This window comes from Orbicella faveolata, unplaced genomic scaffold (assembly GCF_042242905.1).
Source record: "Orbicella faveolata isolate gen_17 unplaced genomic scaffold, um_ofav_v1 contig_14, whole genome shotgun sequence".
NCBI lineage: Eukaryota > Metazoa > Cnidaria > Anthozoa > Scleractinia > Merulinidae > Orbicella > Orbicella faveolata.
Window position 1 is genome coordinate 4,522,302 of NW_028301541.1, and position 23,658 is coordinate 4,545,959.

Genomic DNA, 23,658 nt, shown 5'->3' on the forward strand with positions numbered 1-23,658 from the left:
CGCTGATAATAATGGTATGAATTTGAGCCCGTGGTATCTCCGGACATAAACATGGCTGTCCCAGTCGGAGTTCCATCCCTTTCACAGGTTTGTGTTGTCTTTCCTCGTGTATTGTCTAAGAATATCGTGATTGTAATATTTTGCGTCAGTCATCCATATTTCCTCTCATAATATGTTTCTGGTTTTACGAGATTTCTGCAATTTTACACCCGATTTTCAAGCTTTGCTTTGCTACTATTTGTGGATTGAAATTGATTTGATGGGCGACTTGTGAAAATTGAAAAGACACATGACAAGGTTGTTCCTTGTTCACTCATCAAACATCGGATTCCGCTAGACTTTTCGCTATGACTTTAAAATACGCTTTGATACAGCTCAGTATCGTGAACTAAGCTGCAGTTTTGCTTATGAACGAACATTCGGTATATTAATCGAGTACAAGCTGCAAAGTTGTTTTCATTGCCTATTTCTCATGAAATGTACAAAACGGACCTCGAGAGTAAATCACAGCTCATTAAACACGACTTTGCCACTGCGCAAATTTCGATTTCTTCTAAATCATCGAGGTTCTTGCGCGTGACAGTTGACTTCAAATCGTGCCCTTTACATAGGTAGAATTTCTTAGATGTTATCTTTATAGTTGAGGAACAAACGTGCATTCTATTTAATTACCTTTCGTGGCAATTATTTTATTTGTAGCTGTCAGCGGGACATGCAACTGTCTATGAGAATTTCTTTAGACAGGTAAGTCATTTATGATCTGAATCAACAGCCTGACTGCTGCTTATGTTTTTATTTCTCGTAACTTCTGTGTACAAAGTTCTTAGTTTTAAGCGCTTCCACTTTTTGTAGATCTCCTGTCAGTTTTAATTTACTAGAAGAGCTGATACTCTAATAAAGTCTTAATATAAAATACATGACAGATTTGTTACATTAGATTTTACTTATTCAAAATATATGTTGATGTTCTTTTTTGACAAAAGTTGGAAACAATTTGAGGAAAGCAGGGCTGTTGTTGTCATGTCTTGTGTTACACTTGTAATGAATCTTAAATAGATTAACGAAAATTAATAGTTAAGAAGTAGAAATTGTAGCATGTGGTCTACATTGGCTGATGCAAACACAAAAGGAAGTGTGGTAGAATTTGAAAGCTTATTTTTTCAACTTCAAAGCAGATCCCTTGATTAGAAATTCAGTGTAAGCATCTTGTAAATTTAGTTACAGTTGTATTTCCTTATATTTACTTAGAATTTGTGATGGAAAGTATTAGCAATGTAACTATGTTCCCCTAAATACATAAATAGCATAAGCTTTTATGTTTTTGTTTCTTGAAAATAAACTTGTTTGACAACAGGCAGATGTGTCAAATACTGGTCAAATAGGAGCGTCTGATGCTGCGGCTTTCCTGAAGAAATCTGGTTTAAAAGAAGGAATTCTTCATAAGGTCAGCATAGCTGTTTGCTACAGTTAGGGGTGGAGAATAGTAAAATGCAGGGCTCGCCAATATACTAACCAATTGACAATTTTATAACATAGCCGAGGAGGTGAACTCAATAAAGCTGAGTTTACAAATCTAGTAAGTGGCTTGGTAGAGGATTTGAACTAGGGATGTCCAGATTTCAAATTCAGTGCTGTTCACTGCAGAGGCCTTATGTGCCATTTGACATGAAGAAGATAGATGAAGGCCCCTAGAAGCATTGCCAGACTGCCTCCACTTACAGGCGATTACGCATTATAAAAGTTTCTTTCCCCTGCCAGCTAACAGTTTTTATGTTCTCGTTTTAACAGATATGGGAGCTGGCTGATCCACAAGGGACCGGATTTCTAGACAAACATGTAACTACAAGAAACATTTTCTAACATAATTTTAAGGTTGCTTGTATGGGGAAAAACTGCACTTCCTCAGAAGGAGGCTCAAAGACTTCAAATTCGCTTAGTAACTTTCCATAAACAATCACTATTGAAACTATGGGCAGTCAGGCCAATGTATTCTGATCACTTTTGACAGTAGATTTTACTATTGCTTGCCTGCTACTGCATCCCAATATATTGATAGTTCAATGATTCAATGCAGTCTTATTACAAAGCTGTGAAGAAGTCAGTGTTTATGGTATCAACATTGAAGTCTTCCAAAGTAAAATGTAACATTCAACTCTTTTCAACTGACAGCGATTTTTCTTGGCTCTGAGACTGATTGCCTTGGCACAGAATGGTAAAGATGTTTCCCTAGCAAATCTTATGTTGCTTGTACCAGCCCCCAAAGTGGTAAGTGGACGCTATTTTGTTCGAGTGTGTCTTTTGGATCATTTTTGTAATTTATTATTTTGTCTTCTTCTCCTGCTGGTGTTGACTTCAGAATATAATTTATTTACTGTCAGTATAAATTTACTATACCACACCCCTATTGGATGACCCTTTTGGCACCTTATGGAAGCACCCCATACCTAATATGTGCCTTCTCTCCAATAAGTGTCCTCCCTTGAGCTGACTGACTTATTTCTTTAGGCCTTAGGCATCCTCAATGTTGCACCAGCAGAATCTGTTTGTTATCCTCCCTTAAACTACCAAAAGGTTACTAATTAGCACCCCGGGTACTAAATTGAATCATTTCAGCACTCAAATCTCAAATTCATCCTTGACATCCCTCCATTCAAGTGTATGTGAAGAAAATACGGCGCAGATAATTTTTTGTATTCTCATCACCTGTCTGCTGATACTGTGTTGATAACGTAAGGAGAAATTAGTTGTTGATCACTATAATCTCAGGAATTAAAGGATTATGTCTGTATAAATCCCTTTACTTTATCCTTATTACAGTAAATGTTACAACGTTTACAGGTTTCTTTTTTTAATTTATAATTGTCTAGGGTGATATGATGCCCCCTGCTGTACCTCCCCCACAAGAGAGCACACTATGGGCAGTGAAGCCAGCAGAAAAAGCCAAGTACGACAATATTTTTGAGGTAGGTTAACTTTCCCTTGTTGTCTAATTTAGGTTGTTGATTCTTTTATAATTAATTTTTGTTAAATATATTAACTTTATAATATGTCCTGTGATTTTAGGGGCTAAAGCCAGTTAATGGTCTGCTTCCTGGAGATAAAGTGAAGCCTGTAAGTTTCCCTCATATATTAATTTTATTAACATAAATTTTCAACTGACTTATTGTGAGGTCTGGTCAAATTTAATCTCCTTTTTTCCAACTGACCATGGAAGAGACCATTAGCTTGTAAAAAAGGAATGTGACCAATATCCCTCAATACAGTCTGACCAAACAAACTACAATAGTTCAGTGATGACATTTTTTAAGATTTTAGTGATAAAAACTAATATATAGACCCATCTGTTCAAAATTGTTTTCTTCTGTGCAATGTTTTGGAAAAGCAAGTCAAAAGTCTGATAATTTGATAGTCCGTATTGCAAAATTCAGCTGCTTGGGGGACAAACCGCATGGCTCCTTTTTGAGATGGAACAGTTTGCTATATAACAAAAAATATTACCGTCAAACCCCCTATTAAGCGGCTACCCTTGGGGAAATAATAGATGGTCTCTTAAAAGGGGTTCATCGGGAATTTGCACAAGGTTTGGTAGAAATGTCAATTTATTTACATACAGTCATGCTTGAAGGCAATATAGAATCATGTGAAGACTATAATAAATGTGTGTGTGAATGATTTTATCAGTGGTCACTTTCTATTTCAGACTCTTATCTATCATCCCTTTTCCAAAACAAAACCAAAGTTTTGGGGTGGTCCTTTTGGGGTGGTTGCGCAGAGCTTGACGTTGTGACCGATTTTTTTTTACTGGCTGCTAACTTTTCATGCTTTTGACTGAAATACTTGTACTCGCGACTAAATCTGAAAACTTGGAGGCGAGCTGGCCCCAAAGTTATTTCCTGGAAATCAAGCCCTGTTGCAGTGGAAAGCCTTTATTGGGATGAATAAAAAGTGGCCACGGCCGCTTAATAGAGGTGACCAGTTAATAGGCTAGGGTTTTATTTACGGTACTTTACTGACAACAAGTTTGGGACTTTGATAACTGGCCACTTAACAGTGAGTGGTTGCTTAACAGGTGGTGGCTTAATAGAGTTTTGGCTGTATATTAAGGCAAAAAGAAAACTATAGTCGAACCTTTGGTTGCAACCACCTCTCCTCAGTTACCAGTTTTCCAAAATACCAAAAGTTTCCCAGTCAAATCACTATATTCGGAACGTCTTGTAAGCGACCACCTCTCATAAGCGAACGCGACCACTTTTAGAGCTAAAGTTTTCCATTGTTTTTAACCTCCTGTAAGCAACCACTTGACAGATAATAGAGAAGAAATTGGATGATACAATGTTGTGACATTATGATATTCATGGTAGTATAAGAGACAGAAATTTCTCAATGGGAAGGGCTGGATTTTGTTATCAAAATTGACTTTTCACATGAACTGAAACATTGCATTGGCATTGGCACATGGGGTAAGTCTCTGCAGTACCACATTCTAGTGAGGCAAAATTTTGATCCAATATGGTCTTGACTCTCGTAAGCGACCACCTCCAGTAAGCCCTTACGGGAGGTTCAACTGTAATTATAATGGTAATTTTGATTGCATCTTAGGTACTATTGAACTCTAAGCTTCCCATTGATGTGCTTGGTCGGGTCTGGGAGCTTGCTGATATTGACAAAGATGGCATGTTAGACAGTGACGAATTTGCTGTGGTGAGAACAAAATTATATAATATAAATTCATTAATTGCTGGCCAGAAAATGTAACTTTAAGGTAGCCCATTAATTAACCTTAAGATCCAATTCATTTTAAAAGTTCAAATTAACTTTAATTATCATTTTTGCTAATTAAATATTTCACTCTCACTCATCTGTGTTGTGTTCCCCCAGTTTCCAAGAATTGGGACCATCTTGTATCTGTCTGTGTTTTATATAATTTGTATTTTTGACAAATAGATTCCATGTTGCTGTTCATTTGTTTAGTAATAGATCACAGATGACGTCAAAATGTGGTAAGAACAGACGTACAGCAGCATGGAATCTACTTGTTTTATATGATAAAGAAACAAACAGAATGTTTATCACATCATCTATGTGTCTGTCCACCAATAGATCATAAGTAAGAACCAATCAAACTGCAAGAATAATTTGACTTATTACGTAATTGAATTGTAAGTATGTGAGAAATTAATATTTAGTTGATTTTGATCAACTTTCTGTAAAATTGTAGGCCATGCATCTGGTGTACCGTGCTCTGGAGGGAGATCCAGTTCCTCTCTCACTTCACGGCAAAGTCATTCCTCCTTCAAAAAGGAAGTTAAAAGTGTCGTCATCTGCGCCTTCATCGCCATCTCCTAAGGGACTCACTCCACCCTCAGTCAGCAGTTCAGTTCTCTCTGTCACTGTGAGTTGAACAGTTTTTGCAAAAAAAAGATCTCATTAGCACATTTGTATAATGTGTAAGAGAAAGCTAACTGAATCGCAGTTGAATCTTTGCTTAAGACCTCCTCTCTACAATGGCCAGGGTTCTTCATCCCAACCATGCACCAATGGCCACCTCTGCACATTATCGCCATTCATTATCCCGCCATGGGATGCATGAGGTCTTTAGTCTTTCCCCAGTGGGAGTTCCAGGTCAGGTGCATGGAGTTGAATCTGTACAATACAGAGTGGTCATTGTAGGTGTAGATGATGGTTGTAGCTTTCAAATTGTCTCTATTTTCTTCTTTTTTTAATGCAGTTGTTTCATTGCACAAGAGGCTTACAGTTGCAATTATCATGTATTTAGTGTAGACAACTTGTGTAGCAGATGCAGTAACCTTTAGAATCATACATTGAAGTTAGTGCCCTGGACTCTCGATGAGTCTGTTGTGTTCTTTGGAAAGACTGTGTATTCTCACAGTACCTCTCTCCACCCAGTGAATAAACGAATATAACAGTCTGGCAAATTTAATGCTGGCGGTAACTCTGTAATGAGCAAGCATGGCATCTGAACTTGGAGAGGAAATAAGCACTGGCCTGATGGCCCTCTGGTCTTGAATGCAGACTTTACCTGTCTACTGTGAAAATTAAAATAATATCTATATTAATCGTTATAATTGTAATTATAATTATTTCAATTTCAGACCCCACAAGAAACTACTTGGGTGGTTACTAGTGCTGACAAGTTGAGATATGATGCCATGTTCAAGCAAGCCGATAAGGATGCTGATGGACTTGTTTCTGGTATTGATATTTATTCTAATAAGTTTGAAAGATTATTACAATGGTTTTGAAGAGGCAGATTGAGACCCTGATTCAAGTGCTATCTTATTTGGGGATTTCAAGGAGATCTCTGAATACCCCGGGAGCAGTTGTGTTTTGTTCACCTTCACCTGCTGAAAATCTCTGATAAAACTGTTTAGCATGTAAACTTATGTTGATGTCTTCTGTCTTGTAGGAGAAGAAGTAAAGAGTATCTTCATGGCTTCTGGATTACCACAGCAAGTTCTTGCTCACATTTGGTAAGCCAGTCTTCTTTTTTCTCCTCCACAGAGGCCAAGATGAGACTGGCGCATTATATTTCCTTCTATCAAGTCTTCCCACATGCTCTTGTATGCAAATGCAACAAAAACCTTTGCCAAGAGAGAGAGAGAGAGAGAGAGACTAATACAAGACTCCCTTGTTTATTATTTGCAATTGAATTAAAGTTTATCAGATTTGGGCAGAAACACTTGTCTGCTTGTCCGTGCTGTTACTTTTTCTTTTGTGGCATCTCTTGAGTAATGTGCAGTTCCAAAAAAAATCCATGCTCCCCCCACAGAAGGGATTGGACGTTCTCTAAGACCAAAAAATTTAAACAAATGTATGACTTAATTGGAATTGTTAGAGGGGTTGGGGGACTTTAAAGTCCCTTCTGTGGGGGAGGTATGGATATTTTCTGGAACTACACAATACTGTACTGACAGACAGTATTGTAAGGCATATTGACTGTACTGTTTATTGGATCCATTGGCATGATATATTGCACTGTATTGAAAAAGTTTGACTAACGCTCAGCGCTATTTGTTTGAATTTTAAGGGGGCTCTGTGACATAACAAACCAAGGTCGCTTGAATTCTGAGCAGTTTGCCCTGGCTATGTATCTTATTCATCAAAAGGTCATGGGAGCTGATCCCCCTCAGACCTTGAGCCCAGAGATGGTGCCACCTTCTATGAGGAGTGGAGGTGCTGTTACTCCTGCAGGAGGAGAGGAGAGGGTAAGATTCTTTTTTTCTCAAGAGGGAAACCTAAATGCAGTTTACTTTGAGTTATTGTTTTTCCATTTTTTTTCTCAAGTCAAGTAATCTGCTACCTCTTCAAGGAAGCAGGGATGGCACAGTGGTCAGAGCGCTTGCCTCTCACCAATGTGGCCCTGGTTCGATTCCAGCCCGGAGCCATATGTGGGTTGAGTTTGTTGTTGGTTCTCGCCTTGCTGTGAGGGTTTTTTCCCGCGTTCTCCAGTTTCCTCCCTCACAAAAGCCAACATCTGCAAATTTCAATTCGACCAGGTTAGAGGACCTGCATGGAAACCAGCTATGGCTGATCCTCTCTAAATATTGTAATTTATTTGTTATTTTATTTATTTTTTTTAATTGTTGAAAACTGTAAGTGGCTCTTGCATGTAAATTCACCTCCCTAATTCCTAGACCTGATTCTCAAGATGGTGGCTCTGTGAATTTGGTGACACTTCTTTTTTTCTCGGGACTAGTCTGTGACAATGTATTGATATTGTAAGGAGAAAACAGATTTTTATCACTCTTAGAAATCAAATGGTAGCAAGTTTTGGTTTTTGTTGAACAGGAAGGTGCAGGTGCCGGAACAGCAATTTCAGCCCTAAGTGATTTTTCTGCCATCAAAGAACTTGACAAAATAACCAAAGAAATAGAGGAACTAGGAAGGTTAGTGTACTTGGTTATTTTGGTCTGCTTATAATATGTAGGATAATATTTGTACCTATAGTCTTGATAAAATTTTATCTGCAATGTAAGTTAATATATTTTACCTACCATGCTAAAAAAGAATATAAACAACTTTTTCATTTTACTACTGAACTTAAAACTCCCTCATTTATCACCATTCAGTACACTCTCGATATTGCTGATCCTAGCAGTATGTAGGACACACGTCGATATGTGAACATAGTACATGGGCATAGTGCCTGCATGATGTTTGTGAGATATTGGGTTTAAATTCCGTCGAGGAGTCAGATTTTTTCTTGATGAACATCGTATCGTTCACAAACTTGCCCTTAACCTTGAACTTGATTCATATTCAGAGAAAACTGCCTGTCACAGTGCAGTGTAATATCTTTAATGGAGATTCAATAGAAATCTACAGTAATATGTAGTGAAATCATTTTTTCCAAGCACCTTTAATTTTATTATTTTGTTCATGTCAATCTCATACTTCCTGTTGACTGTTTTGATAGGGAAAAAGCCAGTCTACAGCATGAAATTGAAGAAAAAGAAGACACAATCAGGCAGAGAAATGGAGAAATACAAGTACATAGTCATAGTCTACATGTTAATTGTTGTCATTTAATCAGATCACCACATCCTTCTTCTTCAGTGTTGTATGAATTCTGCCATATTACTGGTTGCAGGACCTAAAAGAGCAGATTTTAAGAGTGGGTCTTTCACATGCAGGCAACAAAAGGTGGACTTAGATATACAATAGGGCGACTCGAAATAGGGGTTCTAAAGAGAGCGGCTTAAAAAAAGGCGGTTAAAAGAGAGGGAGGCTAAATTGAGAATTTTATGTTCTTCTTTGCAGAATCTACAAAGTGAGCTTGAGAAAACCAAATTAAAATATCAGGAATTGGAAAAACAAAAAGCGGAGTCGCAAGGCAAACTGGATGATTTAGACAAAGACGTAAGATAAGTCAGTTATAAAGTTCGGTTTTTGTTGTGTTTGTTTTGTCCTTGTTACTCTGAGGACCCTCAGCTGCTTTGTGGAGAGCAGCGTTGTGTGACAATCCATGTGATGATACAAAGGAGCTACTCATTCCCCAAAGTCACGTACTATTTTACAGATTAATCAATTTTCTCTTTGTTTTCTTTCTTTACCAGAAAGCCAAATTAGAAGAAATGTTAAAGGACATGAAGCAGAAATGTGATGAAGAAACAAAAACGGTGAGATTTTATTAAACAACTACTAAGCTGCGTTTAGTTTTTTGATAGAGGATGATCACAACTGCAGGATAAAACTGTTGAAATGTTTATATCAAGAATACTTGATTCTTTTCCTTACCTCTCTCTTCAGATAAACAGTTTACAGGCGCAAATCTCAAATTCAAGGAAATCTGCCCTGGTGAGTAGAAATCTCTGACTTCTTCAAACTTCAGTTCACCAAAACTGATACATGGACTCCAAAATTAGTTGTCTACGCCCAGTTAACAGAGAGGGGGCTTACATGTAGGGTTATTTTCATCCCAACCCCTTCAACTCAAAACCTTGGGTGTAAGAGACTCCAAGGGGACACTGAGTTGGTTGGCATTTTAGGCCTTGGCTTTTTCTAATGCTACTAAATCTCTGTCATCAGCTTTTAACGACGAAAGATGTTTATATGTCCCTTGACTTAGAAAGGTGTGGCTGACAATGTTATCATTACGACATTACTGTACACACGTCTTGTCGCATTGTGTGAAACAGCAGCTATAAACCTTGTGTTATTTTGTGATCTTCAGTCTGTGAATTTTCGTATAACTAAAATAACATTTTTTTTTTTGAAAAATATTTAAGCAACAAGAAGAAGAGCTTAGCCAAGCTAGGGACGAGTTGAACAAGATTAGAGAAGAAGAAACAAAGCTTGAACAAGAAGTAAGTTTCCTTGGCTTCTCTTTAGTAGGAAATAATAAAATCTTGTTTCTGCTTCTTTCACGTAGAATAATTGTTGACGATCTTTGAAACATTTGGGCTTTTTGTTCATAGATCGAATCCAGCAAAGAGCATCTCGAGACTGTACAAAAACAAATTAAATCTGTTCAAGCGGAAATTTCGCAGGTAAGTTACTAACATTGCAAACAGAACCCCAACTTTTCAGTTATGACCGTATAGAAAAGAAAGCAAAAGAAGAAAGAAGGGTACGAAAATTTTCGTTCGTGGCCCATTCCGCGTATCAATATCGACAAAGCTGTTGCAGTCAAAACAAATGCATATTTTCAAGCCACAAACCTCAGATGAACCAAATGCTTTTGTTTAGTCTCTCGAGACGTACAGTTTAAAATGTGGTTGTTTTAATGTCTTTCTTAGGCTAGATCGAAGGTGTCCACTTTGGAAGAAGCAAACAGTAGTTTAAACGCGAATATCGCTCATTACAATTCGCTGATGAACTCTAACAGCTTATCCAGTGGTCCAGCCTCCATTCCAGATTTTAGTCCTCTCTCTGATGCGTTCGACATGACACCGACTCCTTCAGAAGCGGATGCAATGAGTGTCAGAGCGACGGTGAGTTCTACAAACAATTTACCGTAACACATAGCTTTCTTACTCGAATTGTTATCTTCTTATGTCTGTTGTAAAACTAAACCCAAAGTTGCCACTTTGTCGGCTAAAAGCACAGTAAACCAATCAGAACACAAGGTTTAATCTGGCAACCAATGGCAGCCACTCAGAAAATCACGTGTTTTAAAAGGGAATCCACCAGAAGTTCGAGTAAAAAGTGGACAAAAACTTTGTACTGGGATTTTGACATCGTTTCTCTGAACTTTGAAATTTAGTTCCCATGGAAAATTGTTTTTGGTGTTATTTCAGGCAAGATTTTACGTCTTAAACTTTCAGAAAATGCAAAAAGGACTGTAAAATACTTAAAACTATTGTGGTACAAGGTTTTTGTCCACTAAAACTGAAATTGCTCGATTTACTATCGCATGTCGTGATAATTTTTAACCTGATTAGTCGAAAAGACACCATCTTTGCTTTGCTAGACTGAGCACAGGGCGCCAGTTTTGTGAACCATCCTCCTTAAATACAACACCACTGTTGTCTAAAGGCTGTAAACCACAGACAATCTCAAACTCAGCATCACATTGTTTTCTTTTCCTGACTTTTTTTAGGCTGGAAGCAGCCCTGTTAGTAGTATAAGCGGTTTTAGTGTTGGATCTGGTCGAGTAGACGAAGCTGTAGATGATTTTAAGGTAGGTTTCAAATTGGAATTTTACACTCAAATTTTACTAATGGAATTATTAACAGCCGTTTGATTAGACTTGTCATTTTGGAAAAAAACTAGAGTTCGGAGAATTAAAGGAAATACTTCACGGTTTGCTCAACTTGAAAAGTTAAGCACAAATCTTTCAAGTTCGTCGTTTGTAATCCGTGCTAATCTTCTCTATCCTCAACCATGCTTGTTCCTTCGTGGCTTATTATTATCTCTTTGCTGTTTCCCTATCTTAGTTAAGTATTATTTTCAGGTTTCCTTCAATTTAAAGGTAATTTTGTACCAGGCCAAAATAACTGAAAATACCGTGAGTGAACTCCTTTGAGTTAACACGTATCCTCATTCTTCTAAATTTTTTTTTTCAGGATACAGATCCCTTCAAGAGTAAAGAAAATTTATTTAGTTCCTCAGAAACAGGTAACCTTATTTTCCTTTCCTTTAATTCCTATTTTCTCTTGTACGACTTTGAAGTGCTGCATGAAATAACAAAACCGAAGCAGAGCCACCTTTATATAACGAACAATTGTGGAAAGTTTGGTCTTGTTATTTTTATAATAATATGTTTGACTTTAATTTGAAGTCAAAACTCATTTGACATGTGTTCTCTTTCAGAATCTAATGACCCTTTCCATGTAGACGACCCTTTTAAAACAGATCCGTTTCATTATAAAAGTGTATCCTTCGCAGACCCTTTCCCAGGAGATCCATTTGAGGTGAGAAGACTCCAGTGAGTTGTTAAGATAATGCTTTCTTGGTTAACTGCCTCATTTCGGGATTCTTCGGTCAAACTCTTCAATAGACCATATTCGTATCCTCGGTGCTGGACTGGAACTACATTGAATCTTGAAAAAAAGTCCTTGGGACACTGATGTACAGGTTAATGCAACGAATTGTCTGTGTTTTACAACTGAAGTTCGACAAAGCATAGCCTGCGATCGCAGACGACATGCGCAAATACGTCTGCGTTTTCAGGCTAGAAAGAGCACTTTTAAAAACACATTGCTGTTGCCCGCCCCGCCCCCCCCCCCCCCCCCCCCCCCGCCACCGAATACAATATTGAAACTCGGGAGAAAATGTAAATACTAGTTTTCAACATTGTATGTGGGCTGGGGAGGAGAGGCTAGGCAGGTGAAGTCGTATTCGCGTCTGGCTCGTGTGCAAAAGTGCCAAAAGTGCAAATTTGTCCCGAGACTTTTGTCCATGATCGTAGCTTGTAACTGAGGCTAATGCCAGCTTTTTTTCAAATACAAATGGCATTAATCTCTTTTTAATGATAGTCCCCCGCACAAGCCTTCATTGCAAGCTAGTTTCAGTCCAATACCGAGAATACGACTAAGACCTCTTGGTAAGTGGAGCAAAGTTTCAAACTTGACTGAGTTTTGTGTTCTGTTTATCAGGGTGATGATCTCTTCAAGAGTGACCCTTTTAAGAGTGATTTACCAGCGAGTGGAGAATCAAATGGTACTGGTTCAGGAATAGCGAATGGTGATTTAATAGTTTGATATTTATTAACATGTTATTGATCATATTTATTTCCATTACAATAATTTGTATGGAATTTTCGAAACATGTTGAAAAAAATTAAAAAGAAAACATTCTATTTGTAATCTAGTCAGGATGAAACCTGCTGTCAAATGAAGATACTAACTGAAACCTGTCAAAAATCGATTTCTTTAAATGCGAGTATCGCATGGCTTACTATTTTATATATTTCTCTCTTTTTGCTTGACGAACTGTGGGGAAAGAGTCCTCCAGTTCTGGCTACTTCTGTGTCACGCAACGCTACGTTCAGGCCCTCTCTCTTTAGCGTTGCGTGACAGAGAAACAACTCCTAGCCTTAGCGAAAGCAAAGAGATCAATAGAACTTGATTTTTGATGATAATTTTGTGAACGGGGCATTTTTAAGTTGGCTTGAATTTTTTTTTGCTTTTTGTCCTCCAGGCTTATCGTCTTCACCAGCAAAATCAGATCCCTTTGCCATGGATCCTTTTCAAAGTACATTTCCTAGTAGCAAAGTAAGTGTATATTTGTCGTACATACTGAGGCAAGTTTTCTTGCCCGCAGTCGACTTTCTATTTCAATACTCTTTCAAGCTCGTTCACAGACTGTTTTAGTTGTCTGTCAACTGCTTTCGTTGAACTTAGTGTTTTAAGCAAAAACTTGGATACAAATGGAAAATCGAAAGAATAAAGTGGAAATGAATCATCTCTGCGTAATTACTGCTATCTAGGATCGCTCTCACTCTGTAGAACATGAATTGGTTCCCGCGCAAAATTAATACAAGCAATTAACACTTACGTTCAGTTCAATGTTCTCTTCCTTTCAACATCCAAGTACACTTCCAATGTACAGTGGTCATTGCTCCAGGAACATTTTATCGCGAGCTATGGACTCACTTTGAGAAAACATATCATTGTAGTGAAATTGCAGATTTTGAAAAACTTCTCTTTAAAATTCACAAGTAACACTTTTATCCGTCAAAATGGTATAACTCTTGATCCTCAGACCATAGTATTATGCAAGAAATTTGCGAGCACAGTTTAATTGAGGGAAAGCTGGTATCACTTTAAAAGCGACTGTTTCACTTTACGTTTGTTGTTAACTTGGGATCGTTTCTTGTGTGCTTCATTATAATTGATCATGTCCTGTCTTTTTTGTTGTTGTTTCAGAGTCCGACAGATAGCTTTTTCAGTTCAGATCCGTTTAAACCATCTGGAAGTAGTTCGGATTCCAAGAAAAACACTGATAACTCACAAGAAAAGGATTCGAGTTCTGTTAAAGATCCCTTCAGCAATCCCTTTGGTTCTGATCCATTTGGTAAGTCTTCATTATTTACCGTAGAACTATTTTAAGCACCCCACCGCACCCCAACACCTTTGAGGGGTTAGTTTTAGGGTTCGGGGTAACGGGAAGCCCGGGGGACTCTCATACAAAATGGACTAGCGTGCTCATCGGAAATTTTGAAAAGAGACCTTAAGAGGTACCAAGATCCTGTTTTGTGGGCGTGGCTTGAAATTTTTTTCACCCCTAAGAGGTACCAATTCTAAAACAGCACATCATACCTGTAGAAAGGTACCGTAAAAGCGCTCGCTGTGGAACTTTTGATGCTGAACACCCTAAGAAGTACCAAAACTGTGTTTTTAGCGCCTGAAAGGTACGACAAGCACCCCCCGTCATTTTTATATGGGAGTCTTCCCCGGGGTGGGGAGAGGGGGTTATTTGAAATTGTTATTCTAATAGCCTTCCTGCTATTGAGTTACCGACAAGGGAGAGGGGGCTGCTTTAGAAAAAACTGAATTTTTAGACGGGGGTATAGAAGGAGGGAGTTAATAGAGCTTTTTAATGGTAAATGTCTTATTACATATTTAGTTAGCTCTGAGCTGAGAATGCTGTGGTGCATCAAGGCAGTGTCCCTTAGTCGATGATTTTCGTTTTTCTCGTCACCTTTCTTCTTGATAATGTATTGATTTTGAAAGGAGAAAATAGATGTTGGTCACTCTGATTTAGAATCGTTTTATTATGATTTGTTGTAGGGTCATGATGAAGCGTGATCGACTGAAGATAAAAACGACGAAATGTTTAAAATCGAAATATGAAGAGAAGCAATGTCTGAAGAAGATTATGGCTCTTACCGAGTCCCGTGCTTCATAGAGTACCACAAATAAAATGTCAAGTATATATATAGAAAATTAATGGCAAAATTGCTTTTCCGATCGAAATCCCTTTCAAGAAATTGTTCTGAGCCCGCGATTTTCCTAAGAGGTTGCTAAGTTACGTGACGTGTCCTTGTGACGTCAGGCTGTCGTGGCAGCTGTCGGTGCGGTCGCGAGTATTCGTGCAGCTTTCTGATGGGCTTATTAGACTTGAAAACGCTACAGATAATTTGACGAAGATTAACCGAATATGGTCGATTAATTTCTCCGTCCGCACAATGCAAGCGTGTTTGTATTGTTATAAAAGAAATATAGAGTGTTTAGGTCGCGCATGGTTTGTGAAATACTGGAATTTTGAAAGTTAACATGGTTAATGGAGCATTATACGTAAATGTATTCTTTTTATTAATAATATTCATTTAAGCACTATTGCCACGTTTTCTTCTATGTAGTTTAACGCAATCTAGAAATCAAAGTTGCTTCCGTCAAGCTAGTCAGCCTAGAAGGTTATTTATTTGCACTGATGTGTAAGCGTTTATTCAAGGGTATCTCTGCGGAAAAGAAGGTGCTGTAGTAGGCTAGCAGTAACCACATCAAACGTCTGTAAAGTGAACATTTAGCTAGACTTCCTTTCTCTTTCTGTTCTGAAGAATAATGATCAGTAGCCTTAGAGCAGGCTCTTCGCGAAGAACTACTCACAGGCTAAATAATTAGTTAACAATTTTGTTGAGGTGTAGCCGAGCGTTCCATCATAAGAAAACCGCTTCTTAGACTCGTTCAGGTATGGAGGAGATGGAAAATAGCTAGTTTTGCCCGTCGAAATGCAATGGAAATTTTATGAAATTACCGTGCATATATATAGACGTGTGCCCCTTACTTTGTTGGTTTTCGTTATTTTTTCTTCATCATTCTCAGTTAACCCAAGAAACAGTGTACTCCTGCACAGAGTGTAGTTCGTTCTTCAAAAGCAATATTGTGTTTTCAGACTTGTTTAAAATTTATACATACTGCTTGGAATGGTTAACAAGTAAGTGCGAGCAAGAGAGCATGAAGAGAAAGAGAGAAGAATAAGAATGTAGACCTCATTCCCAAGGTAATCCCCCTCAAGTTATTTTTACATCACTGTCAGCGTCGGAAATCTCCTGAAATCTTCGGAAATCTTCTGTGACGCAAATTTTGCTCATGTTAAAGCTCCAAGAAAAATACTTAACGCAACGCGCATGTTTACATTATCCGCGGAAGAACTGGGTACCATGTCTAAAAATAACTTGAAAGGGATTACGACCTTGGGAATAAGGCCTATATGGGGAATTAACTGTCTCACCCTTCATGCTCTCTTGGAGCCGATCACTGTTAAATTGAATTGAAATTGAATTGTTACAATATCTAAGTAATTTTTCTCGTGTTCAAGAATAACATTTAATTTGAAGGGAACCTGAAAATAATTGTTTTCTAAGGTAGAAAACTGAAAACACCAAAGAAGTGCTAAAATTAAAGCGAAAATAAACTAGGATGGTCTACAAAGTTGACAACATTGGTCAATTGTTTTTAAGTTTGCCGTCCTTAAAGTAGTTCTCGGCCAATTTGCAGAGATAACCAGGATTTCAAACGCCTGAAATTACGGAAGATCTCAACTTAGCGGGTACATTGTAACTCTGTTAATACGTACATCTAAGGGACACACGTAATAAACGGAGTCTGTATTGATAAATAGTTGCTCTGCAAGACAGTCTAAAGACATAATCAACAAAATCTCTGAAATGTTGAATTTCAAAAAGGCAACCATGTAAAACCGTTTACAGCAATTTTATATTTTTTTTGGAGCTTAACTGATGCAAGTTTTGACCGCGTTAAAATAAAGACTGTATAAATGTAAGTTTGGTCCTCGCAAACGACTGCGTAATGTTGAAAAGCTACCTTACTGACCAAGAAACAGTGTCGATGTTGAGTCACGTGACAGGGTTTCTACCCTTTTTAAGGAACAACTTTCCGGGACTTTTCCAGGGCACAGATTGATTTTTCCAGGACTCTAAAATTCACATTAAACATTTCACTCCCAAGATCTCAATGTTAATTCTCCTTACTGTCTGCCATAAATTTCACATTGTTACTTGAGTTTAACAGATTTCCAAAACTTTCCAGGACCAGTAGCCTTTTTCTAGGATTTTCCAGTCTTGGAGAATGCCACAATGAAATTTCAGGACTTTCCAGGTTTTCCAGGACCCGTACAAACCCCGTTTTGCTATGTAACCTATCTTTGAACTTCCACACTTTTCAACTATCTTTTGCAGTGTTATTGTAAAATTTCTTTTAAATTGAATGCCGTTTCTTAGTAACAAAGTTTCACTGTCACCTCCACCTCTAAATACTTTGTTTTTAATATCACACGATTACCATTTTTTAAATTGATGTTTTTGACTTCAAAAATAAATAGGAAAATTGTTTCACCGCTTAGTCTTGTTTAGAACTTTTTCAATTTTAAACAAGCGAGGTAATGAAATAACTTAAATAAAAAAATTGTTTGTAAAGTAAAGGTAGTGGGTGCAGGCGAATGCATGAATGTAGGATTGCTCGCCTGGCCGATCAGGAGCTAAGGCTATTTAACCTCAAGAGTACTTCATTTAACGTTACAATGAAAGAAACGTATAACCTGTTAATATTAAGAAACTTCATTGAACACCATAAATGCAACGATCTTGACGTTAAAATGTGAAATAAATTATAGTAAAGTGAAGTCAGTGTATCTTGTTCTCACGTTTTCAATTTAATTTCAACGCAGAAGGCAGTAGATGACAAAAACAACACAAACCGATCGAGGAAAGGTGCGAAGAAATTTTGTTACACGTGTTTTCTATCATTTCTTCTTTGTTTCAAGGCAGGTATTGCTTTTTTTCCCTCGGTCCGTTGCTATGTTGCTGGAAGAAACTTAAAAGTGTTCAGAGTTTCATTAAGTTGTTTTGTTCAAAATCCGGGTGAAACAGTAACTATAAAAACGAGTTGGCAATTCAATGTTCGTCGATTCTCAGCCGAAGCTACCAACGCCATACGTACTTGGCCATCAGTTCTTCAAGAAATACATGTAGGGTTGATTTCCAAAGTTTGATCTTATATCTGGTTCATGCCCGGTCCGTTTGGCCTCAACATGTGCTGTGCGAGTCTTCTACGCTCGCTCTCCGCGGATTCGTCTTCCTAATTGAATGGCATCTGGCCTGTTCACACTCTGGCTTTCTCCCTGATTTGCTAACTGGTATCGCCGTATTTCAGTGCGAGCCATTGTGTCAAGTCTGTAAAGGGTCGTCTTTGTTCCCCCGTTGGTAAATCCGTTGACTGTGATCACATTTTTTTGTTGTTCTTTATCCTTCTGCAAAGTATGGACCATCTTTCCAGCAAAACTAACACAACACCACAAAACGATTGATCAAAATGTTTTGTTTGTGGTGTAAAACAGACGCTTAAAAGTCTTGTGTATCGATAAATGAAGTAATTTCATTGGCTGCATGACTAAAACAAGACGCAATCTGATTGATTTACGAAAACAACAAACAATTTTATTGGTCCGTTAGAATAACATTCAACCCTATTCATTGACTAAAGTCGGAAGAAATGAAGGCGGCCGATCTGATCGAAATAAGTAAACCAGTAAACCACCCTTCAATGAATTCTCTTAACTTATTATCATACTTTTCTTTCAACACCAGTTGCGAGAAGTAGGAGGTAAATCAGAAAAAATATCTCAGTTGATCGCTTCCACAATTCTCGTCATTCGTGACAAGAAAATTACATACTGATTACCCTTGAGACTACTATGAAAGTTTTATCAATTAATTATCTTTGTTAACGTTTCGATGGGTAGCTAGCCTTTTGTGTCCAAAATCCAGACTGACGCACACTACTACAGTTACCTCGCTTCTCGCCTTCGGAACTCATCATTTTAGTTTTCATGACCGCCCTAAACTTTTCCCAGGACAACAACTCTCCTTTGCTTTTCCTTACGCCCCACAACAATATATAGTTCTTTCAGAAGGCAATCCTTTTGGCGGGGCTTTAGCTTATTGTTCTCTTCTTAATTAACTAAAGAGTCTCTTCCCGCGCGCAATTAATTTGCGCATTCCTCACCGCCAACTTCACACAGGTTTTTCCCCGGATTTTTTTTGCCCATAGTTTTTTGCAGCGTAGCCTAGCGTGTTGGCTTGATAGGATGTCTCAAGCTTTACCGAGAAATCCACACAGGAGGAGTTTTTTTCTTAAAACAGTTCGATTCCTTTGCGAACTTTTTTTATGGCTGTTCCTTTGTTGTCGGCTTCTCCAGTTTGAAGGCGGTTACCTCTTTTGAATGTGAAAACGTTTCAATTGCTCCTCAGGAAAACGCCGAGCCGCGTCGGCGGATAATTACAATACTATTACACGGCACCATGAATTTACTGAAAAATGACGTTTCACGCGTCAGCTATAGCCTTAGCTGAAGCAAGTCTTTAAATTCAAAAACGTACTGAGAACTGATGATAAAGTTCAAGATTTTCTTCTCATACCATTGTGTAACTTAAAGAAATTCAGATGATCAGGAGGAAATATCAACGTACCGGCCTGATCTAAACTTGTCTTTTTCGGAAAAAGACTAAAATGACGATAATAACCCCAAGTGCTTTTCGCATGCTCAATGGTTAACAGAACGGAGAAGCGAATGAGTAAGATCAAGGAAAATAAAAAAGTATCGAATAAGAAAACTAAGACTCAAGAGTTATTTGAAATCTAAAACTTCTGTGGCTAGATGATTTGACCTTTCTTCGCTATGGAATGAGGTGAGATTTACGACTTATGTTGGTCATTGCTTTCATTGATTTGGTGGCTCCTAAAGGAGCCGTTTGTTTGTTGAGGAATGTAATTCACTTTATGCTCGCTCTCCACGGATTCGGCGGGCCAACTGAATGTCCTTGGGCATGATGGTGACGCGCTTGGCGTGTATGGCGCACAAGTTGGTGTCTTCAAATAGACCAACAAGGTAAGCCTCGCTGGCTTCTTGAAGAGCCATGACAGCGGAGCTCTGGAAACGCAGATCGGTCTTGAAATCCTGAGCGATTTCTCGCACAAGACGCTGGAAGGGCAGCTTGCGGATCAGCAGCTCGGTGGATTTCTGGTAACGACGGATCTCACGAAGAGCGACTGTACCAGGCCTGTAACGATGAGGTTTCTTGACTCCACCGGTGGCAGGAGCGCTCTTACGAGCTGCCTTTGTGGCGAGCTGTTTTCGTGGAGCTTTTCCACCAGTTGATTTACGGGCGGTTTGTTTAGTGCGAGCCATTTGGAAGTTCACGAATGTATAGAACAAGATTTTTTTTCCGTTGAACATGAAGCGTACGACGCTTGTAAAACGATTTATACAATTGGCGGGCTTAACGCTGATTGGTGGAGAAGCGGGCGATTCTATTGGCTGGCAAATATATCATACAAAATTTATATTCACAGCTCGATCCGATGAATAAAGTTTTCATGTTTATAGTATAACACTCGCAGATGACTTAATTATGACAAAAGTTACCCAAGCATCTTAGTTCGTGATGTTTAATTCTTTTTACAAAAAAAAAATTAGCAATTTATGGTTTTTTCTATATTTCTTAAGCTAGGCAAGCCGTAAACCGTTTATTTAGCTCTCAACTCGTGTTTTCTGTAAATAGAATAATGCAATATGCATAGTGTGGTCTCTGTTGTCTTATTCAACCAATGGAAATATTTCTATGTTTCCTGAGAGGTCATACATCTGCCTATAAATAGTAGAAACGGCGGTTAAGTCCTTTATTCAGTTACACGAGTAGCAGTCAACATGTCTGGTCGCGGTAAAGGAGGCAAAGGTCTAGGAAAAGGAGGCGCCAAGCGTCACCGAAAGATCCTTCGTGACAACATCCAAGGCATCACCAAGCCAGCCATCCGTCGTCTTGCTCGCCGTGGCGGTGTCAAGCGAATCTCTGGCCTGATCTACGAGGAAACTCGAGGTGTTCTCAAAGTTTTCCTTGAGAACGTGATCCGCGATGCTGTGACATACACCGAGCACGCCAAGAGAAAGACTGTGACAGCCATGGATGTGGTGTACGCTCTGAAACGACAAGGCCGTACTCTGTACGGATTTGGCGGTTAGACTGCACAGTCTGCCAACACAAACAAACGGCTCCTTTAGGAGCCACCAAATCTGTCAAAAGTCATGACCAATAGAATGTTTTTCCTTAAGATTATTTGGCCGTTCGAGTATCCCTTTACATCTGATATGTGATTTACAAACTCGAGAGTAACAAGCAAACTTAGTGCAACCGCCATTTCCAAAGAATAAACTGGTATTTTTCACCGAATTATTTGGCCCTCAGTCGTATTTGATTCATTTGTAATTTCAACTGCATAAAACCAAACAACAAAGAAATTAACCCCGTCGGACTATAAAGCACCACTCAAGTTTCCTAAGCTTCTGTTTATATGCAGTTTTCGTGAAAATTTTAACAAATTTTCAGGTCTTTTAGAGAAACCTACTCACTGCCACGCGTCCTTTTCATGCCGTTTGTATACGGCGCACGTCAAGGCTTCCTTTCAATCAGTATTCAAAACAGTGATTATAAAGTCGTTATAAGATCGCTCACTTTTTATCTTCACGCAAAAAATCATACTTCAAATCTGATATAACAATTGGCATAGTAGGAGCACCAGACATAACGTAAAAAGGAGCGTTGCATCGGGACATATAGTTTTGGAAAACGATGAAATTTTGAATTAGGCGCCTATTTTCGGTATTAGTGAACCCGTGCGCTCAGTTGTACTAGTTGCGTCAACTGGATTAGCATGCTAACTGAATTTCTATTTGAATTTGTTGTGCTCATGTTAACTCGAGGATTGAATATAAAATCACGAATCTTGACTGGGGGAAAAATATAGGCGCCTAGATGCAAGCGTGCGCGAGATTGTTTTTCGCTTTGGAGGCATTCGATGATTTTTTCGATCTAGAACTCGTGACTTAGATGTTACCATAATTATTGAGTATGAAAACCAACGAGTCACTCAAAGCCGACCCTCAAATGCAACGTTTTTTATTGAATATGACGGGAGACGCATTTTCAAGTTCTTTGTACCGCATTAAAGAAAATATCTATGAGTTTAAATTGTGCTTCAGTTGCATATCATTGAACTACCATTGTGTTGATCGTGACTTTTTTAACATTTGGTGGCTCCTAAAGGAGCCGTTTGTTTGTGAGTCAAAGCTTATTTAAGCTTTGGCTTTCTTCTCGGTCTTCTTGGGCAGAAGTACAGCCTGGATGTTGGGAAGAACGCCTCCCTGTGCGATGGTGACACCGGCGAGCAGTTTGTTCAACTCCTCGTCATTACGGACAGCCAGCTGAAGGTGACGGGGGATGATTCTTGTCTTCTTGTTGTCACGAGCAGCGTTGCCCGCCAACTCGAGGATCTCAGCACTCAAATACTCGAGCACGGCAGCCAAGTACACTGGAGCACCGGCGCCAACACGCTCAGCATAGTTGCCTTTGCGGAGAAGACGATGGATACGACCAACTGGGAACTGAAGCCCTGCTCGGGATGAGCGGCTCTTGGACTTGGTGCCCTTTGCCTTTCCTTTACCGCGACCAGACATGTTTAGTTGTTGCAGTTGAACTTAACCTCACGCACGAAAATTGTGGATCTGTTAGCTAAAAATCTTGCAAACTGTAAAATTTATAGGTTATTTCTTATGCAAGAAGGATCGAAAAGAACCAATCAAAACTTTGTTGTCTAATGACACTTCAAAGAGCCTTTGTATATAAAGTAAATGACATGCAAAAAACATCGACCCCTGAAGTAATTATTGAAATACCATGCAAAGCACCAATCAGGAACCGCGGATTTCGATCCGTATGTTAATCGATCTTTTAGTCATTCTAGTATAAATACGAGAAAGATCGATTTCTCGGGTATTTCAAATCCATTCTGATCTACAAACATGGCACCCAAAGTTGCAGGAAAGAAAGGCGAGAAGAAAGCCGGTAAGGCAAAGGCCGCCGCTGATGGAAAGAAGAAGAGAAGGGGAAAGAGAAAGGAAAGCTATGCTATCTACATCTACAAGGTGTTAAAGCAAGTTCACCCTGACACTGGTATCTCCAGCAAAGCCATGGGCATCATGAACTCGTTCGTCAACGACATCTTCGAACGCATCGCCACCGAAGCTTCCCGCCTTGCCCACTACAACAAGAAATCAACCATCAGCTCCCGCGAGATCCAGACCGCCATCAGGCTGCTTCTGCCTGGTGAACTGGCCAAACACGCCGTGAGTGAAGGAACCAAGGCTGTGACCAAGTACACCAGCAGCAAGTAAACTCACTTTGTGGGTTTCCCGCCAAAACAAACGGCTCCTTTAGGAGCCACCAAATGATACAAAAGTCAATGACCACTGAATAGAGTTTGTCATCAAAAGATCTCAACCTAGTAAAAACTTAACTAACCCCTCTATAATATTCTAGCTTCCCGTGTCATGTTTAAATGCAACACTCCGAAACTGATAGCAAATCGAAAATTCATCGACTATCGTAACAAAGGAATTAAAAAGTACGACAGAGGTCAATGGTTGCAACGGCACTGATACATTTTCTTGAAAAGTTAGAAATAAACAGACGAAATACAACAAATTCTGATTTTATTTTGAATTGATGCTAATATTCGTGAAATATATGGCCGCGCATTTTCCAACCTTCACTGATTTCGAGACAAAACCCAAGTAACCTCGAATTACCATTCCACATTAGTAGCATATGCCATTTATCTGTCTTCTGAAATAACTTCGCCGTATATCAGCGTATGATTGTGCTTATGTTAGCACAGT

General features: G+C 38.8%; 3 protein-coding genes and 2 pseudogenes across 5 annotated transcripts; 3 read left to right on the forward strand and 2 right to left on the reverse strand.

Annotated features, from left to right (window-relative positions):
* Positions 1-5: 5 nt before the first annotated feature.
* On the forward strand, positions 6-17,550 carry LOC110063067 (epidermal growth factor receptor substrate 15-like 1). 3 transcript variants are annotated; one of them, XM_020770013.2, is made up of 27 exons: positions 6-87; positions 700-744; positions 1,355-1,444; positions 1,789-1,836; positions 2,170-2,265; positions 2,868-2,963; positions 3,064-3,111; positions 4,600-4,701; positions 5,219-5,392; positions 6,114-6,213; positions 6,428-6,491; positions 7,049-7,226; positions 7,810-7,907; positions 8,438-8,510; positions 8,782-8,880; positions 9,078-9,140; positions 9,271-9,318; positions 9,750-9,827; positions 9,939-10,010; positions 10,260-10,454; positions 11,063-11,143; positions 11,529-11,580; positions 11,776-11,876; positions 12,561-12,648; positions 13,105-13,178; positions 13,833-13,980; positions 14,697-17,550. In XM_020770013.2, the coding sequence occupies exons 1-27, from the start codon at positions 52-54 to the stop codon at positions 14,702-14,704; spliced, it is 2,355 nt and encodes a 784-aa protein (XP_020625672.2). In that variant the 5' UTR covers positions 6-51; the 3' UTR covers positions 14,705-17,550. The 3 variants fall into 3 exon arrangements, with proteins under 3 accessions (XP_020625672.2, XP_020625673.2, XP_089142388.1); XM_020770014.2 differs by having other exon boundaries at positions 12,561-12,624; XM_089286262.1 differs by having other exon boundaries at positions 13,833-14,739.
* Positions 17,551-18,342: 792 nt separating this feature from the next.
* On the reverse strand, positions 18,343-20,142 carry LOC149113692 (histone H3). The gene has a single exon (XM_089286263.1). It carries the CDS (start codon positions 20,113-20,115, stop codon positions 19,705-19,707), a length of 411 nt encoding a protein of 136 aa, XP_089142389.1. The 5' UTR covers positions 20,116-20,142; the 3' UTR covers positions 18,343-19,704.
* A 447-nt stretch (positions 20,143-20,589) lies between these two features.
* Positions 20,590-21,222, forward strand: LOC149113693 (histone H4). Its single transcript, XM_089286271.1, has one exon. The coding sequence runs from the start codon at positions 20,635-20,637 to the stop codon at positions 20,944-20,946; it is 312 nt and encodes a 103-aa protein (XP_089142397.1). The 5' UTR covers positions 20,590-20,634; the 3' UTR covers positions 20,947-21,222.
* A 637-nt stretch (positions 21,223-21,859) lies between these two features.
* LOC149113694 (histone H2A pseudogene) lies at positions 21,860-22,520 on the reverse strand (annotated as a pseudogene).
* A 200-nt stretch (positions 22,521-22,720) lies between these two features.
* LOC149113695 (histone H2B.1 pseudogene) lies at positions 22,721-23,464 on the forward strand (annotated as a pseudogene).
* The last annotated feature ends 194 nt before the right edge of the window (positions 23,465-23,658 follow it).

Excerpts from the sequence above, each read along its gene's own strand:
- LOC110063067 (XM_089286262.1), top strand. The coding sequence starts at position 52 with ATGGCTGTCCCAGTCGGAGTTCCATCCCTTTCACAG. Across the intron at positions 7,908-8,437 it reads GAAATAGAGGAACTAGGAAG|GGAAAAAGCCAGTCTACAGC; the intron begins GTTAGTGTACTT and ends CTGTTTTGATAG. Across the intron at positions 13,179-13,832 it reads GTACATTTCCTAGTAGCAAA|AGTCCGACAGATAGCTTTTT; the intron begins GTAAGTGTATAT and ends TTGTTGTTTCAG.
- LOC149113692 (XM_089286263.1), bottom strand. The coding sequence starts at position 20,115 with ATGGCTCGCACTAAACAAACCGCCCGTAAATCAACTGGTGGAAAAGCT.
- LOC149113693 (XM_089286271.1), top strand. The coding sequence starts at position 20,635 with ATGTCTGGTCGCGGTAAAGGAGGCAAAGGTCTAGGAAAAGGAGGCGCC.